The sequence below is a fragment of the Aotus nancymaae genome, unplaced genomic scaffold (genome assembly GCF_030222135.1).
Source record: "Aotus nancymaae isolate 86718 unplaced genomic scaffold, 86718_ANA_hifiasm-v0.15.2.pri h1tg000083l, whole genome shotgun sequence".
NCBI classification, from domain to species: Eukaryota; Metazoa; Chordata; class Mammalia; order Primates; family Aotidae; genus Aotus; species Aotus nancymaae.
The window spans coordinates 8631430-8649494 of NW_026988498.1; the positions used below are offsets into that span (position 1 = coordinate 8631430).

The 18065-nt window shown below is 47.7% G+C and overlaps 1 protein-coding gene across 1 annotated transcript in view; it reads left to right on the plus strand.

Moving 5' to 3' along the window:
• The window catches only part of CAMK1D (calcium/calmodulin dependent protein kinase ID), a 446292-nt gene that overhangs the window by 394060 nt on the left and 34167 nt on the right, over nt 1–18065 (plus strand). Inside the window, exons 5-6 of the mRNA XM_012443436.3 lie at nt 1838–1964; nt 16859–16934. Coding sequence (XP_012298859.1) covers nt 1838–1964; nt 16859–16934 — 203 coding nt within the window. The remainder of the gene's footprint in view (nt 1–1837; nt 1965–16858; nt 16935–18065) is intronic.

Below are 18065 nucleotides of genomic sequence, written 5' to 3' on the forward strand. Positions count from 1 at the left end.
AGGAGGCGGAGGTTGCAGTGAGCCGAGATTGTGCCACTCCACTCCAGCCTGGGCGACAGAGTGAGACTCCGTCTCAAACAACAACAACAAACTCATTGAAACCATTGTTCAGCACACACAGCTGATTTTCTTCTAGTCTCCTGCTTCATCCACAGAATTAATGTCACAGTGACGATTAACCGCCATCCCTCAAGTGGCCTTGTTGTCTGGGGTGATACCTAAGGTTCGTTGTCTCATGCCAGGGAAATCAAGGTTGCAGACACACAGCGAGTGAGGTTTAGAGCAGAGATTTAATACGCAAAAGAAAGCAGAGCTCTCTCCTGCAGAGAGAGGGGTCCCGAGTGGGCTTGTAGTCTGCGGTGAAATGCAGGGGGTTTAGTAGCTGAGCTTGAGGAGGTGATGTCTAATTTACATAGGGCATGAAAGATTGGGTGGACCAGGTGTGCCATTTGCATAGAGCGTGAAAAGCTGGCTGCCCCCATCCCGATCTTCTGTTACGCTGATGGGTTCTTTGCCTGGCCAGCCCCATGGTGCCTCTTTCTGTACCATACATGTGGCTGACAAAGGAAAGGGAGGATGGAGCGGCCATGCTGAACATGCCTGGCCCCCAGGTGGCCTTTCCTGTTGGCACAGCTGCCACATTTACCCATGAAAGCTTCCAGCTTGCTTATTTATGTTTGCAGCTTGACTTTTCAGGCTGTTCTTTGTTAAAAAAATAATAATAATAATGTCTTGGGCTGCTTTTTGTTAGAAGGGAAGCCTGGCTGAGGATTCTTTTACGCACACTATCCGCTTAAATAATTTCTTTCTAGTTCCTGTATCACCCCAATCGCCTTGGCCTGCCTTCAGCAGGAGTCCTGTCAGGCGGGTGGGGTGGATGAAGAACAGATCGGATTCCAGTGATGGCGGGATTCTCTGACATAACCGACTCTTGCTAAGCCGGGCCGCTCAGGCCTAGCAGAGGCAGGATAGACAAGGCCAAGGTCAAGCCGAGGAGAGCAGGGGACTCAGAGGAGCCTTCCTCAAGTTCAGTCTAGGAAGGAGTCTTGGTTAGTTCTGAAAATTTCTTCACTGCTTCATCTGATAGTGACATATCAGAATCCCACCTGTGGAGTTCTGAAATCCACAGCCCTCGGCCCCATCTCAGACCCATTGAAGGACAAGATGCCCGGTCAGTGAATACCCTCACAGGTGACTCTGCCATGCAACAGGCTGAGAACCACTTTTCTAAACAAGTCTAGTCACTCTGTGAACCCAAAACATCTGAGACAGGTCTCAGTCAATTTATTTTTTTAGTTTTGAGATGGAGTTTCTCTCTTTTTGCCCAGGCTGGAATGCAGCAGCGTGATCTCAGCTCACTGCAACCTGCACCTCCCGGGCTCAAGCGATTCTCCTGCTTCAGCCTCCTGAGTAGCTGGGATTACAGGCACCCACCACCACGCCTGGGTAATTTTGTATTTTTAGTAGAGACAGGGTTTCACCATGTTGGTCAGGCTGGTCTCGAACTCCCAGCCTCAGGTGATCCACCTGCCTCGGCCTCCCAAAGTGCTGGGATTGCAGGTGTGAACCACTGGGCGCGACCTGGTCGTTTTTTGAAGCAGACAAGATATTAGTAAAGGAAAGGGACTAACACTGATTGAAGGCCTGTCTGTGCCGGACACCGTGCTGGGCTCTCTGCACCGTTTCTGTTGGCCGCTGCTTTAGTTGATGCATCTACTGTGTCCGAAGGTCAAAGACATCCTGACGTCATGAGTAGGTTTTGCAGTTGAGTGAGTCTTCCACAATTAACCCAGCTTTACACATAGTTGGTAATGTTTTTTTCTTATTTTCTTTGTAGCCCGAAAATCTCCTGTACTACAGTCAAGATGAGGAATCCAAAATAATGATCAGTGACTTTGGATTGTCAAAAATGGAGGGCAAAGGAGACGTGATGTCCACTGCCTGTGGAACTCCGGGCTATGTTGGTAAGGACGGTGCGTGTGCACACGCGTGCCTGTGCGTGTGTGATGTCCACTGCCTGTGGAACTCTGGGCTCTGTTGGTAAGGACGGTACGTGTGCACATGCGTGCCTGTGCGTGTGTGGTGTCCACTGCCTGTGGAACTACGGGCTCTGTTGGTAAGGACTGCGTGTGCACACACGTGCCTGTGCGTGTGTGATGTCGTCACCACGTGTCAACTCAGTCATCCAAAGCATTTGAGCTTGACATGTGATCACAGCTGCCTTCAATTCCCTTGGGGGAAAGAATAAAAACATTGAGGGACACTGGAATCAGTTATTCATAGCGGGAAGTGATTTCCCCTGAAAACTTTTGCACAGTTGGGTAGAAATCCCATTTGATTTGGTTGTGGGCCTGACTGGAGGCTGGGAGTTAATTTGGATGTCCCAGATTCCATTTCCAGAGATACTGCATACATCTGTTTCTGAGTGATTTACAGTGACACACTGAGATAACAGTAAGCTACAGACACAAGAAAACATTCCAAATATCGAGATAGAAACATTGATGGAGGAACCCGGTTCAGACCTTGACCAAGTCACTCTCATCCATCAGTCCAACCCTGATCTGTACTGCGATGCGATGCCAGGCATTCAAGTTTTTCCTGAAATCGCAACCCCTAGTTCTTTGTACTAAGCATCCGAAGCATCCGAAGTGCAACCTTGGCTCACCACAACCTCCACCTCCTGGGTTCAAGCAATTCTCATGCCTCAGCCCCCCAAGTAGCTGGGATTACAGGCGTGAGCCACCACACCAGGCCTAATTTTGTATTTTTAGTAGTTTCTCCATGTTGGTCAGGCTGGTCTCAAACTCCTGACCTCAGTGATCCACCCGCCTTGGCCTCCCAAAGTGCTGGGATTACAGGTGTGAGCCACTGCACCCAGCTCCAGTTGGACTATTAATTAAGTGTATGCAGCCCTGCAGTTAGAGAAATGACAGGAAGAAGGCGAAACGGTGTTGGTACGAGTGCACCAGCATGATGCCCACCCTGGGGCTGGCCCCAGCCACCCACCTCTTCCCCAGCTGTGGATTCTCCCCGCGAGGCCCTTGGAACACCATTTTGAATCTTAAGCACAGAAACTGCAGCTTCATCCCTGCTGTAACGTTTTCCATTGGAACAGGGCAGAGCCCAGCCCTACTCGGCAGCCGTGAGGGAGGAGGGAGAGAGAGCTAGCACTTCTGATTCAGGAACCACACTGTCCCCTGGGCCCAAGCCATGGGCAGAGAGTTGCTGTCTCTTCCCAGCCTAGCATGGTGTCTTTTTATTTAGAAAGAAATGTGTGAATGTAGATGAGGAAAAGTTTCCATTCCCCCCAGGGCAATCTATAAGTTTATAGCTTGAGTTCAGACTTTCGATAGATAGAAGTGTTGGCTTCAATTTGTGAATCACCATTTTATTATTATTATTATTTTTTTTTTTTCTGAGATGGAGTTTTGCTCTTGCTGCTCAGGCTGGAGTACAGTGGTGTGATCTTGGCTCACTGCAACCTCCGCCCCCCAGGTTCAAGTGATTCTCCTGCTCAGCCTCCTGAGTAGCTGAGATTACAGGCGCATGCCACCACACCTGGCTAATTTTTGAATTTTTCATAGAGATGGGGTTTCACCATGTTTGCCAGGCTGGTCTCGAACTCCTAACCTCAGGTGATCCCCCCACCTCAGCCTCCCAAAGTGCTGGGACTACAGCCGTGAGCCACCGTGCCCTATCTAAATGACTATTGGGAGCTGAATAGTTAATTCTGCCAACATGAAGCTATTACTTCAATTTAAATGAGCTCTCTAATAATGAAGAAACCAAAAACGGTGCTCTTTTTTGAAGTATCCCATTGCACAGGGTGCCTTAGGAGAAGGCAGCAGGACTGTAAGCGCTTTGAACTTCACCCTTTTATATGTGGTGTTGGCCTGGATTGTGCGCACCCTTTACAAGGACCGTGGCCTGTGGAGGCACCACATCACTTCACTGATAGCAAGAGACGCTGGGCATCCCCATCCACGTCACTGAGTTGTGGACGGCTCATAGGGCTGGCTCTGCTAACACCAGCAGGTTCTCCAGTAGATTGTGGCAGATGGGCCATACAGATTTGTGTGAGGCAGTATATTTTGGGAGCAGCATTACAATACAGGTGTGAAGGCTGGGCACAGTGGCTCATGCCTGTAATCCCAGCACCTTGGGGAGGCCAGGTGAGAGGATCACTGAGCCCAGGAGTTCGAGACCAGCCTGGGCAACATGGTGAGACCACTGTCTCTTTAAAAATAAATTAGGCTGGGCACAATGACTCACACCTGTAATCCCAGCAATTTGGGAGGCCGAGGTGGGTGGATCATGAGGTCAGGAGTTCAAGACCAACCTGGGCAAGATGGTGAAACCCCATCTCTACTAAAAAAAAAACAAAAAAAAATTAACTGGGCCCACGTGGTGGTGGGCACCCGTAATCCCACCTACTCAGGATGCTGAGGCAGAGAATTGCTTGAATCCAGGAGGCAGAGGTTACAATGAGCCAAGATCACACCACTGCACTCCAGCCTGAGTGACGGAGTGAGACTCCATCTCAAAAAAAAAAAAAAAAATAGCTGGATGGGGTGGCACACACCTCTATTTCCAGCTATTCGGGAGGCTGAGGCAGGAGGATCACTTGAGCCCAGGAGTTTGAGGTAACAGTGAACTATGAGCACACCACTGTACTCCGGCCTGGCAACAGAGTGAAACTCCGTCTCTAAAAAATACAGCAACGAGAGGGATCATCAAGGGTTGGAATGACCAGGGGAAAACTTCTGGAGGATGTAGATTTGAAGGAAGGGTAGGACTTAAACAAAAGTAAAGAGAGTGACAGGTGCAGAGCAGGCGGGGGAAGCAGAGGCCCAGAGCCACGGGCTGCTTCCTGGAGGCTCTGGGAGAAATGAACAGACTCCCGGGGCTTGGATAGGGGACTGGCACAGTTGGGCTTGGTGATCACCAGATGGACCATCTGGTAGAAAGTGGCTCCTCGAGATACCACGATGGTTCTCAGTATGGTATTGACCAGTAACATTCCCCTTAGTGTCGGCAGTAAGAGATAAAAGTCAGCTAAGGAAGTTAGTAAAATTATGTATTGCTGCTTAGCTGCATTAATTAAAATATCTGAATCAGTGAACATCAGTAGTAAGTCACAGAAAACATCCATATCAGTCATGTAATTGGTGAGACAGGCGATGATAAACTATTTGGTGGAGGACGGCCTGTTTTCTATCTTTATCTTTTCTTTTTTTAAGAGACAGGGTCTCGCTCTGTCCCCCAGGCTGGAGTGCAGTGGCATGATCATAGCTCACTGCAGCCTCGACCCCACCTCCCCCTCTCACCTCAGCCTCTTGCAGAGCTGGGACTACAGGTGCTCACCACCACACCTGGCTAATTTTTAAAACTTTTTTGTAGATACAGGGTCTGACTTTGTTGCTCAGGCTGGTCTCAAACCCCTGGGCTCAAGTGATCCTCCTGCCTCATCCTCCCAAAGTGCTGAGATTACAGATGTTAGCCACTATGGCTAGTTGAGAATGGTTTTTGTGTGTGTTTTGTTTTGTTTTTGTTTGTTTGTTTGTTTTGAGACAGAGTCTTTCTCTGTCACCAGGCACCAGGCTGGAGTGCAGTGGTGCAATCTCGGCTCACTGCAGTCTCCGCCTCCTGGGTTCAAGCAGTTCTCCTGGCTCAGCCTCCCGAGTAGCTGGGACTACAGGTGCGTGCCACCACTCCCAACTTATTTTTGTATTTTTTACTAGAGACAGGGTGTCACCATGTTGGCCAGGCTGGTCTCAATCTCTTGACCTCGTGATCCGCCCGCTTCGGCCTCCCAAAGTTCTGGGATTACAGGCGTGAGCCACCGAGCCCGCCATTGAGAATGTTCTTTATTGAGCCTTGTTCAGTCACAGTTCATCACCCAGCAGTATTTTGGGTGGAGTGCAGAGCCACAGCCACACAATTCCATTATGGATGTCACTCAGAAATGAGAAGGAACATTTACGGCTGATCCGTTGTTCTGTCTGGAAGCAGAAGTGCACACTGGTGCTTTAGTTGGGCTGTTACGTTCCTGAGGCCGTCAGGGAAGGAATCGTTCATTTCCTTCCGGAACTTAGTTGCAGTGTTGCCTGCAAAGCCTCGATAGACGTCTTTGGTCTAGCTCAGCCTTAATTTGCCTAAAATAGTTTAAACATGTTTCGTCTTGTTCTTCTCTAAAAGGAGATAGAGAACAGTTGGTCAGCGTTCTGAGTGTATTTTTTCACTGAGTTAGAGGATTGGTGTTAATCCAAGGATCACTGCACTTCTAGAAGTCGATGTGGGGCTTGGGATTATGATGAACTCTTGGAAACCAGGGGTTATGCAGCAAAGTGTTGGGGTGAGGACCTCCATCCTCAAAGCTGCCCAGCTCATAGTTGGTGGCAGTCGCTGCACCAAGTGGCCTCCTCTCTCTGCCATTGGTTAGATGTGAAGGAGGCCTGCACCTTTCACTTAAACTTGGGGATTCTCAGTTTCTTGTATGTAAAATAAATGTGCTGGGCTTAACATCTCCTGTGATTTCTTTCTGGTTTCAACATTGTACATTTCTATAGACTTGTGAGTTAGTATCCTTCAAGTGTGTAAATATCCATGTGTCGAGGATACCGGCCATCATCTTTCTCATCTTCACACCAAACAGACAGGAAGAAGGATTTGGCCGACGGGCTCCCCAGCTTCTGTCTTCAGAGTTACCTCGATTCTTTCCTCTTTCCCCATAGTGCTTCTGTTCCTAGTTCTTTCATCTTCAGTCCTCGATGTGGTGGCTCCCCAACAGAGCTTGATTTTTATTTGTTTCTCACTTAAATACCATATTTTGGTCCATGACTATAAGCATTACATCATTGTTCTCACCCTCTTCGACTGTTAGTGTCGAAACGGGGTTTTATGTAACTGAGAAACTGTCATACAGGGCACAGAGGAGGAGGCGGAACATTCAGATGAGAATTTTCTCTTTCTCAACAGCTCCTCGGTGACAGCCCACAGAGAGCACACTGTGGGCTGCAGCCAGGCCCCCTGTGTTGGAGAGGACAGGCCCCCCCTCAGGTTGGGAGACTTGGAGGACCTGCTCCTCTTCATGGACCTGACTCCGTGTACGTGGGCCACAATCCCGGCCTGGCTTCGAGGATCCCCGTCCCACACATGCGGTCCCACAGAGTCACTCTGAACACAGTGTTTTTAAGACACTTGTCTTCCTCTGGAATTGCTTCTTTAAACACTTGACGTGGGCTGGAGGTCACACTTTCTGACCTGGGACCGCTTTGTCATGATGGGAAAGAGGGTGATGGCGCATTGTGTAGCTCCATTTTTTCTTTGTAATTATTGAAAACCCAAAATCCTGGAATGACTCTAGCAGTCTTCTTAATCAGATTTCAGAAGAAAAGCTTGGCGTAAGTACAGAGTAGACATCACGTGGTGGTCACACACCAGGTAGGCTCCCTTGGGAGGCCCGAGAAGGGCCACACAGCAGGGCCATTTGTGGCCACAATTGCTCTGAAATGCCTTCCTCGGCACGGATGACTTCTTCCATCCCGCCGAGTTCCAAGGCACTCCCACATTTCAGAAGCCCAGCTGCCGCCTGCTCCTCCCTCCCTGTTCCTTAGCCTCACTCCTCCGTGTTTGGCTTTGGGAGCATTTGAACAGCAGTCCTGGCCCAGATGAGAATGGTAATTACATACCAGTATGGTGCTTTCATGGGGACTTCTCATGCCTGTGGTGAAATTCGAGGCTACTGGGAAAGTCAGGGTAAGCTGCTCTTTGGCGATCCTTTCTTTTTTTTTTTTTTTTTTGGAGACGGAGTCTCACTGTGTTGCATAGGCTGGAGTGCAGTAGCACGATCTCAGCTCACTGCAATCTCCGCCTCTCAGGTTCCAGTGATTCTCCTGCCTCAGCCTCCCCAAATCCCATGCTGGGATTATAGGTGCATGCCACCATGCCTGGCTAACTTTTATATTTTAGTAGAGACAGGGTTTCACCATGTTGGCCAGGCTGGTCTCAAACTCCTGACCTCAGGTGATCTGCTGGCCTCAGCCTCCCAAAGTGCTGGGATTACAGGCATGAGCCACCGTGCCTGGCCTTGATCACATTTTTAATATAATTATCTTTTTGCCATCCTGATCTATTGCTAGAGGCAATACATTCTTCATGAATGACGGCTCTAGGTGAAGGATAATAGAGACCAAGGGAGGAGGCTATACCAACAGAAAAGATTGGAGCCGTCCCGAGAGCCTTCTGCTCATCTCCCACGGCTTTGGGCGGAAGACAAACCGTAGGGAACGATCCTGGATTTCAACCTGATTTTTACTTGCCCACAATCAGGATTGCAATACTAGAATCCTGGGTGAGGCAACCGCTGTTTATTAAGATGCACACAGTAAAGTCCCTCATTCTCTGATTTTTTTCTTTTTTAACACTCCTGCTGCTGCAAATTCCACTACTGACAGGAAGACGACCTGACCAGGCACATTCAGTATCACCTCCTTGTCTTCATGTCATTCTTACTAAGTCCACATTCTCCCCTGAAATGTGTGTCTGAGGTTCTAACAACACCAGAAGCTTAATTTTCTTTTTCCTCATCTTTAAGTTCTGTTTAGCATCTCTGAAAAGGCCACTGCTGTGTAGAAATGTCATCTTTCTCTCTCATTGTGTGAAAGAAATCTCGGCCAGGCGCGGTGGCTCATGCCTGTAATCCCAGCATTTTGGGAGGCTGGGGCGGGCAGATCACGAGGTCAGGAGATCAAGACCATCCTGGCCAACATGGTAAAACCCCGTCTCTACTAAAAATAAAAAAATAAAAAAATTAGCCAGATCTGGTGGCATGTGCCTGTAGACCCAGCTACTCAGGAGGCTGAGGCAGGAGAATGACTTGAACTTGGGAGGCTGAGGCAGGAGAATTACTTGAACCCAGGAGGTGGAGGCTGAAGTGAGCCAAGATTATGCCATTGCATTCCAGCCTGGGCTACAGATTGAGACTCCATCTCAAAAAAAAAAAAGAAAAGAAAAGAAATCTCGCCTCTTCTCTGCTCTGCAGTATCACAAACCCTTAGAAACTCAGTTGCAGTTTGATTCCGTAGCCAGCTGGCAGGGAAGCATTGCTTCCTCCCACTTCTTGGTGGGAGTCCCTCAAAGACAGGAAGACCGGCTGTGACCTGAGCATCTAGGCCTGAACACAGGTGTCTGACGGCACTGTTTACACTGAGGGGCCAGGTGCAGCTCTTGTATGCAGAGCTCCAGTTCTTCTTGCAGGCATAACTCTAGGACAGAGTGGCAGGTGCCTCTCAAGACGGGAAACTGAGGCACAGGCAAGCTAATGAATCCTCTAGTTTACCCTGGCACAGAGCCCAGCCGGGATTCCTGCTCTCTGATTCCATGCTGGAGCTGATAACAAGACTTGTATTTAGAGTAAATTCAGTATTTTCAGTTTGGTGTTTGGTTTCTGATTTCTTTCTTTCTTTCTTTCTTTTGAGACAATCTCACTCTGTCGCCCATGCTAGAGTGAAGTGGAGCAATCTCGGCTCACTGCAACCTCTGCCGCCTCAGTCCAAGCGATTCTCCTGCCTCACCCTCCCGAGTAGCTAGGACTACAGGTGTGTGCCACCACGCCCGGCTAATTTTTGTACTTTTAGTAGAGATGGGGTTTCATCATGTTGGCCAGGCTGATCTGGAACTCCTGACCTCAAGTGATCTGCCCACCTCGGCCTCCCAAAATGCTGAGATTGCAGGCGTGAGCCACCGTGCCCGGCTTGGTTCTGGACTGCTGGCTTTTATCTTCTTGCATTGAGAACTGCCCCTGTCCCCCCAGGCTGCTCCCTCCTGATGTGTCACCATCACACCCACTGGAGGGGTCATGTGTGAAGGACAGAGAGGAGAGGTCACACAGACATCCATGGAGATGAACAAGCACCCTGAACGTGGGCTTCCTAGCAGGGTGAGGGCTTCACAGTTTCCTCCACCCTCTTAGCAGAAACTGCTTCTTGGCACGTCCTCGGGGCTCAGGCAAGGGAAAATTCTTTTCTGTTTCATGAGAGCATGAAGATTGATTACTGCAGGCCCCACGCCCACAAGACAGCTCCTGTCTTAGTTTTCAGTTCCACTTGGTTACGCCTTTTTTTTTCCTCTTCTTTGGTAAGGAAAATCTGCAGTTTGATTGTTTTAAAAACAAGATGAAAGGTTTCTGAAGTTTTTTTTTTTTAAGTCTGTGGAGTCCTTCCCTTCACCAGGAATACTTGCTCTAAATCAGTGTAAAGTGTTTCCTGCAAAGTGGAATTTTCCATGAGTGGGCTGGTGGTGAGTCTCACAGTAGTAAATCCAGTTATTTTAAATTCTCAACCTAGTGTTGTATAAAGAGCATGAGTTAAGTGTGGGCTCTGAGAAGGACCGCATCTGTCCACAGAGGTCTCTGATGGCTCCTGGGACACTCTAGTGAGGCTGTGCGGTTTACATGGAGCTTAACTTTTATTTACTGGTGTAAACTTAATAAGCCAGTGGGGTATTGTTGTGTCAGGAATAGCAAAGAAAGCTGAGTTAATAGCACCCGTGATCTGAGCTAGAGGAGTTCTGAGAGATCATGTAACAAAGTCTTTCTTTCTGTTCTTTGCCCTGAGTCTGTGTTTAGAGTAAATGCAGTATTTCAGTTTAGTTTTTGATTTTTTTTTTATGAGATGGGAGTCTCGCTCTGTGGCCCAGGCTGGAGTGCAGTGGCATGATCACAGCCCACTACAACCTCCGCCGTCTCAGTCCAAGCGATTCTCCAGCCTCAGCCTCCCGAGTAGCTGGGACTGCAGGTGTGCACCACCATGCCCAGACTCGATTTTTGTATTTTTAGTAGAGATGGGGTTTCATCATGTTGGCCAGGCTGATCTGGAACTCATGACCTCAAATGTTCTGCCCACCTCAGCCTCCCATAATGCTGGGATTGCGGGCGTGAGCCACTGCGCCCAGCCTGGTTCTGGACTGTTGGCTTTCACCTTCTGGCATCGAGGACTGCCCTTGTCTGCTCAGGCTGCCCCCTCCTGATGTGCCATCATCCTCTGCCCACTGGAGCAGTCAGTCCCAAACTACCTTGGAGAAAAGATCTTTTTTTTTTGAGGTGCAGTTTCACTCTTGTTGCTTCAGGCTGGAGTGCAATGGCATGATCTCAGCTCATGCAACCTCCACCTCCCAGGTTCAAGCTATTCTCCTGTCTCAGCCTCCCAAGTAGCTGGGTCTACAGGCACCCACCATAACAACTGACTAATTTTTATATTTTTAGTAGAGATGGGCTTTCACCATGTTGGTCAGGCTGGTCTTGAACTCCTGACCTCAGGTGATTCGCCCACCTCAGCCTCCAAAATTGCTGGGATTACAGGTGCGAGGTACCTCACCCAGCAAAGAAAAGGTCTTAAAGGGAGAGTAACGTGAGTGACAAACACAGTCACACACTGAGAATTAGGGCGAATTCTGCCTCTTTTCTCCTCAAAGTTCCTGTCTGAAATCATGTGTTCATGAAGGGTGTTTGGCAGCTGCCCCTGCTTTTACCTGATACAGGTACTTGCCAGCTGGCAGTTGCTTCCGTTCCCAAATTCATTTGTTCCCCACTCTATCCTGTTATTTTTTCTTGTACCTACTCACCAAAAATATTTCAGGCAGCAAAGTTGATTTGTAGCCCAGTCGTATGGAATTTGGAAGACATTTCTCTGTAGAAATGATGGTGTGTGGCAACGAGATTGCATTCAGTTGAATCACCAAGTGCTGACCCATCAGGACCTGCAGAGATGAGAGCTATGCCCTGCCCTCTAGCAGCATGCAGTCTGCTGTTTGACAGTGGGATTTATGCGGCAGTAAAGGGATATTTGCTTTGTCTTGTTTGCTTGGTGGCATGGCACTTCTGTCTTCACCCCTGGGTTTGTTTCCAGGTGCAATTAAGAAGGTCACCAGAAGATAAACAATTTACCCATCTCTAATTGGTTAAAAAATATTTGCGTTTGTCGATCTATGTAACACAGATAAGATACAACACCAAAAAGAGCAAGAAATGTACATTCTTGTTCAAATTCTTGACACAAATATGTAAATTTCCATCCCCAATATTGTCATCCTGATATTTACTTGTTAATAATTTAGAACTTCCCCCATAACAACCCTGCTGTTATCCAAAGCTGAAATCTTTTATATTTATTTATTTATTTGAGAGACAGGGTCTCACTCTGTTGCCCATCATGCAATGGCACAATCATAGCTCACTGCAGCCTCCAACTCTGGGGTCAAGTGATCCTTCTACCTTAGCCTCTCAAAGTGCTGGATTAAAGGCATGAGCCACCGCATGTGGCCCAGGAATCTTTTCTTAACCATATGCTTGATGTTATAAACTTTACCATTTAATCAGAGTCTCATGTTTTAAAAATTATTTAAGTGCAGTTAGTCTGTGGCTTCAAGAAGCTAAACATCTCAGCCGGGCACGGTGACTCATGCCTTTAATCCTAGCACTTTGGGAGGCCAAGGTGGGCAGATCGCCTGAGGTCAGGAGTTCGAGACCAGCCTGGCCAACATGAGGAAACCCCATCTCTACTAAAAATACAAAAACTAGTCAGGCATAGTGGTGGGTGCCTGTAATCCCAACTACTTGGGAGGCTGAGGCAGGAGAATTGCTGGAACCTAGTTGGTGGAGGTTGCAGTGAGCCGTGATCACGCCATTTGCATTCCAGCATAGGCAACAGAGCGAGATTCCTTCCCAAAGGAAAAAAAAAAAAATCTAAACATCTCAAGTAACACCCAAGCATAAAAATTAGCCCCTTGCTTTTCCAGTCTGTATATGCCTTGCACAACAGCCCAGTGTGTCGGCAGATTTGCCACATTGAGGGTGAAATGTGTCATGTGCAGGTGTCCCTCGATGTGTCAATGTCTAGAAAAAAAACTGTCTTTATTCCTTCGTTTTCTGAACAATGGATGGTGGCCAGTATGTTCCTCATTCTAACAGATGATGACGAAGGGGAGGAGGTTGTTCTCTTAAAGAATTCTCCTTCCCTCCCACCATCCACGATGCTGGGCAGCTGCGAGCGGAGAGCGCTCACGAGAACACAGAGTATCCGCGCTTCCTGGGCGGGAAGCCTGCTCTGCCGTGGCCGTGGCCTCGTATTCCTGCTATCTTCCTTGGCTAGGGCACCGGCCAGGTCTTTGCTCAGAGGCTGTGGAAGCAGCTGTTGGAGGCAGCACGGCTTCCTCCTCTGTGCTCCTTCCTCGTGTATCTGTTGCTGTTGGGCGTCTCTCTTCACCCCCTGCGTTTGTTTCCAAGCGCATCACGATCACCAGAAGACAAATAGTTTACCCATCTCTGGTTGGTTCAAAAATACTTGAATTTTGTTGGTCTGTGTGACACAGATAAGACACAACACCAAAAAGAACAAGAAATGTCCATTCTTTTTCAAATTCTTTACACAAATATATAAATTTCCATCCCCAATATTGTCATCCTGAGATTTACTTGTTAATAATTTAGAACTTTTCCCCCGTGACAACCATGCTGTTATCCAAAGCAGAAATCTTTTATTTTATTTTTATTTATTTATTTTAGAGACAGGGCCTCACTCTGTTACCCAGGCTGGAGTGCAGTGGTGCAATTATAGCTCACTGCGGCCCCCACCTCTGGGCACTTAGCACGGGCAGGAGGTTGTGCTCTCAAGCTTGTCCTGAGCTCCCAGCACCTCTACGCCATTGGACATCTGGTTCCGTAGAGTGGCTGAGTCAGGCTGCTGTGCCATCTCACTGAAGAGCTTTGCAGATTCCTATGATCTGGAATCCAGGGCCTCCACCCGCTAGCTTGGCCCTGTCCTCCCGACACATGCTGTCAGCTCTGCAGAGGGGAAGCTGGTCAGGTGTTGCTTTAGGAGCCTTCTCTGCCTCATGGACACTTTCCATCAGGCCGCAAGGCTGGCCCTGGAGGGTCCTTGGAGATGCCTTCGCTTCTCATGCCATCTGTGCTCGCCTGGCCACTTGGACCAGAGTTCCAGCTCAGGAAGAGCATGCCTCCTAAATCAGAAAGATGTTAACTGTGGTCAGTGGCTCCCATTTGTCAGTTCTCATAATACAAGAATCTGAGATATGTGCTCTTAGCAGTTGCAGCGGACGACTCACTTATTGCCCTGTCATCCAAGGGCGGCCCCTCCCTGGCTTTGTAGTTCTGGCTCTCATTTTCCTGCCTCATTGAGGGTGAACATAGCAAAGAAAGGATGTGCAGATTTATCTATTTTGCTCTTGTTTAAAAAAAATAAAAATTACAGGCGCAGTTGCTCATGCCTGTAATCCCAGCACTTTGGGAAGCCAAGGTGGGCGGGTCACAAGGTCAAGAGAGCGAGACCATCCTGGCCAACATGGTGAAACCGGTCTCTACTAAAAATACAAAAATTAGCTGGGTGTGGTGGCGTGCGCCTGTAGTCCCAGCCACTCAGGAGGCTGAAGCAGGAGAATCACTTGAACCCAGGAGGTGGAGGTTGCAGTGAGTGGAGATTGTGCCACTGCACTCCAGCCTTGGTGACAGAGTGAGACTCTGTCTCAAATTAATTAATTAATTAAAATAAAATAAAAATCTGATAGGAAGTGTGTGGGGGTTGGAGACCAAAGTGACTTTTGGGGATTATCTGTGGAGTGCCTCCCTCACTGCCATGAGCAGAGACACTTAGCAGTGGTTTGTATACCTTCCTGTTCTTGCTCAGCAATATATGTATTGTCAACAGGATGAAATAAATTTTTCTGCAAAAGAACTTTCATTTTTCTGCAAAAGAAATATCCTTTCCAACCAGTGGGCCGCATGCAGCCCAGGACGGCTTTGAATGACACCCAACACTAATTCATAAATTTTCTTAAAACGTTATGAGATTTTTTGTTGTTGTTCCAATTTTTGATTTTTAACTCATCAGCTATTTTTAGTGTCAGTGTATTTTATGTGTGGCCCAAGACAACATCGTCCATGTGGCCCGGGGAAACCAGAAGATGGGACAGCCGTGTAAACCTAGACTGAAGATGCCTTCACCTTAGCAGACAGTATGTTTGAGTGAAAGGAGCTGGAACAAGGATCAGGTTGACCTGGTTTCAAGTCTCAGCTCTTTCCTCTCTAGCTGTGTGATGTGGGACAAGTTACTTAACTTCTCTGAGGCTCATTTTTCTCAGGTGCACATAATGATAGTTGTCAGAGTTTAAAGGATTGCAGTAGAAAACGTTTATGAATGACTCACCCAGGACCCACTTGATGGCAGACACTTAATATAAGTTAGGTCTCTTGAAAGGAAGTTTGAGTGGATGCCACATTTCCACTGGGTAACGTTGGCCAAGTTACCTGACCTCTCACACCTCTGCGTCCTCCCTTGTAATTCAGAAATAATAGTGATCATTCTACTAGCACTTCTTCTCAAGGATTGTTGGGGTGAGTGACTACATCACGAAAGAAGACCTAACTCAGCATCCAACAACTGCCTTCTCAGCTCTAGCTATTTTTATTTTCTCTATCCTTAAACATTTTCTGGAAAGTCTGTGCTAAAGACACTGCCATCAGATGTATTTGTGGGCAAAGGAGATATTACTCAGATTCACTGCCTCGTTTTGTATTTATCTACTCTTTGCACTAACATAAACTGAGTGCCAGCTATGCCAGATGCTGCTGGTCACCAGACTGAGTGGGTAGCCAATGCTGGGTGATGGCCATAGGCCAGGAGTCAGGATCAGTATAAACAAGCCCCAAGGCCAGGAACAGGGAGTCAGGATCAGTATAGAACAAGCCCCAAGGCCGGGAACAGGGAGTCAGGATCAGTATAGAACAAGCCCCAAGGCCAGGAACAGGGAGTCAGGATTAGTACAGAGCAAGCCCAAGCCCCTGTCGTGGATGACTCTTGATGACCAGTGCTTTAGAGCCAAGAATGCAAGGTTGAATTGCAGTTTTTTTGTTTCACAAATGAGATGAGAAAATGAAATGAACACACTGACACCCTGCCCAAACCTTAGAGAAGAAATTAGGAGCAGGCCTGAAGCAGGATTTTCAGAGGGTAGGCCTTATCTCTGAGCTCCACTGTACCATCAGCTCCAGGAAGGCTCAGGGAGGGGCTTCTCCTTTGCGACCCCACAGCGCCTAGTAAGGCCCTACACAGAGGCCAGAAATGCTGCCTTGAGCTGACTTGAGGTGATGTCACAGTCTCCAGACCCCTAAATGAGTATTTCTTTTTATATCAGCCTGACCGATATAAAAAGAGTTACTCTCAGTACAGCACTGCCATAAAATAGCTATGTGTTATGTGTTTGTTGACTGACTGACTGACTGAGTTTCATCAGTAGTCTCCCCACCCACACACCCCTTCGTTATGTATTTATTTACTTTCTTTAGATACTGTAGAGTCTTCATGTTTTTTCCTAGTTAAAAATGCCTATTGAGTGCAGTGACTCATACCTGTAACCCCAGCATTTTGAGAGGCTGATGTGGGAGGATTACTTGAGGCCAGGAGTTCAAGACCAGGCTGGGTAATATCATGAGACTTCATCTCTTAGAAAACAAAAGAAAAGAAAAATTAGCCGGGCATGGTGGCATGCACCTGTGGTTCCAACTACTCAGGAGGCTGAGGTGAGAGATTTGCTTGTGCCCAGGAGGTCAAGACTGCAGTGAGCCCTGATTGTACCATTGCACCCCAGCCTGGGCAACAAAGCAAGACCCTGTCTTCCTTAAAAAAAAAAAAAAAAAAGCCAACAAATAAAGTGGGTCCTGTCTCTCTACTCAGTTTTTATACTCACTGAAAGTTCAGGCATCATCAAATAGCAAACCCCAAAACTGTCTTCAGTCTGAGGCGTGTAAATTGTCAGGCTGTGTCTTTTCTTTGTCTTTCTGCAGCTCCTGAAGTCCTCGCTCAGAAACCTTACAGCAAAGCCGTCGACTGCTGGTCCATCGGGGTGATTGCCTATATCTTGTGAGTACTGCCTGCTGCCTTGGCTCCCTCCTCTACTGGCCATTTGTTGTTTGTTTCATGAAACATACATGAAACAAAATGTACCATTTTTAAGGGTACAGTTGAAGCGTTCAGTTCACTGGCATTGAGTCCATTCACAGTGTTGCACAACCACCATTGCTATTCACTTCTAGAACTTTTCTATCACCCCACACTGAAACTGCATCCCTTAAATAAAAACTCATTTTTGGCCGGGCATGGTGGCTCACACCTGTAATCCCAGCACTTTGGGAGGCTGAGGTGCGCAGATCACGAGGTCAGGAGTTTGAGACCAGCTTGTCTCTACGAATAATACAAAAATTAGCCAGGGGTGGTGGTGCATGTCTATAATCCCAGCTACTTGGGAGGCTGAGGCAGGAGAATCACTTGAACCAGAGAGGCGGAGGTTGCAGTGAGCCGAGATCACACCACTGCACTCCAGCCTGGACAACAAGAGCAAAAATCCATCTCAAAAACAACAACGGAACCCTCCTTTCCCTTCTCGCCTATCCTCCGGGAAGCTCCGTGCTACTTACTGTCTCTATGAACTTGACTCTTCCGGGAACCTCATATAAGTGGAATTATTTCAGGTTTATTTTGCTTAGCAAAACCTTCAAATCCCATCCATGGTGTAGCATGGGTCAGAATTTCCTGCCATTTTAAAGCTGAGTAATACTCCGTCGTGTGGATAGACCATGTTTTGTTTATCTTCTTGGTCCATCGATAGACATTTGGGTTGTTTCCACCTTTTGGTATCATGAAGAAGGCTGCTGTGAACACGGGTGTAGAAATATCCCTGCTTCAAGTCCCTGCTTTCACTTCTTTGGGGTTTGTGTCTAGAAGTGGACTTGCTGGCCATGTGGCAGTTCTACATTTAACTTCTGAGGAGCCACCATACGGTTTTCCACAGCAGCGGCGCCTCCAGCTTACGTGCCCAGCAGCAAGCACAAGGGTTGCAGTTTCTCCACATCTACACCAACACTTGCCGTCTTTCTTTTTCGTGATAATAGCCTCCTAGTGGGTATGAAGTGCTGTCTCATTGGGCTTCGATTTGCATTTTTCTAATAGCTAATTAAGCCTCTTTTCGTGCACCACTTTGGCTTTTTGGTAGAT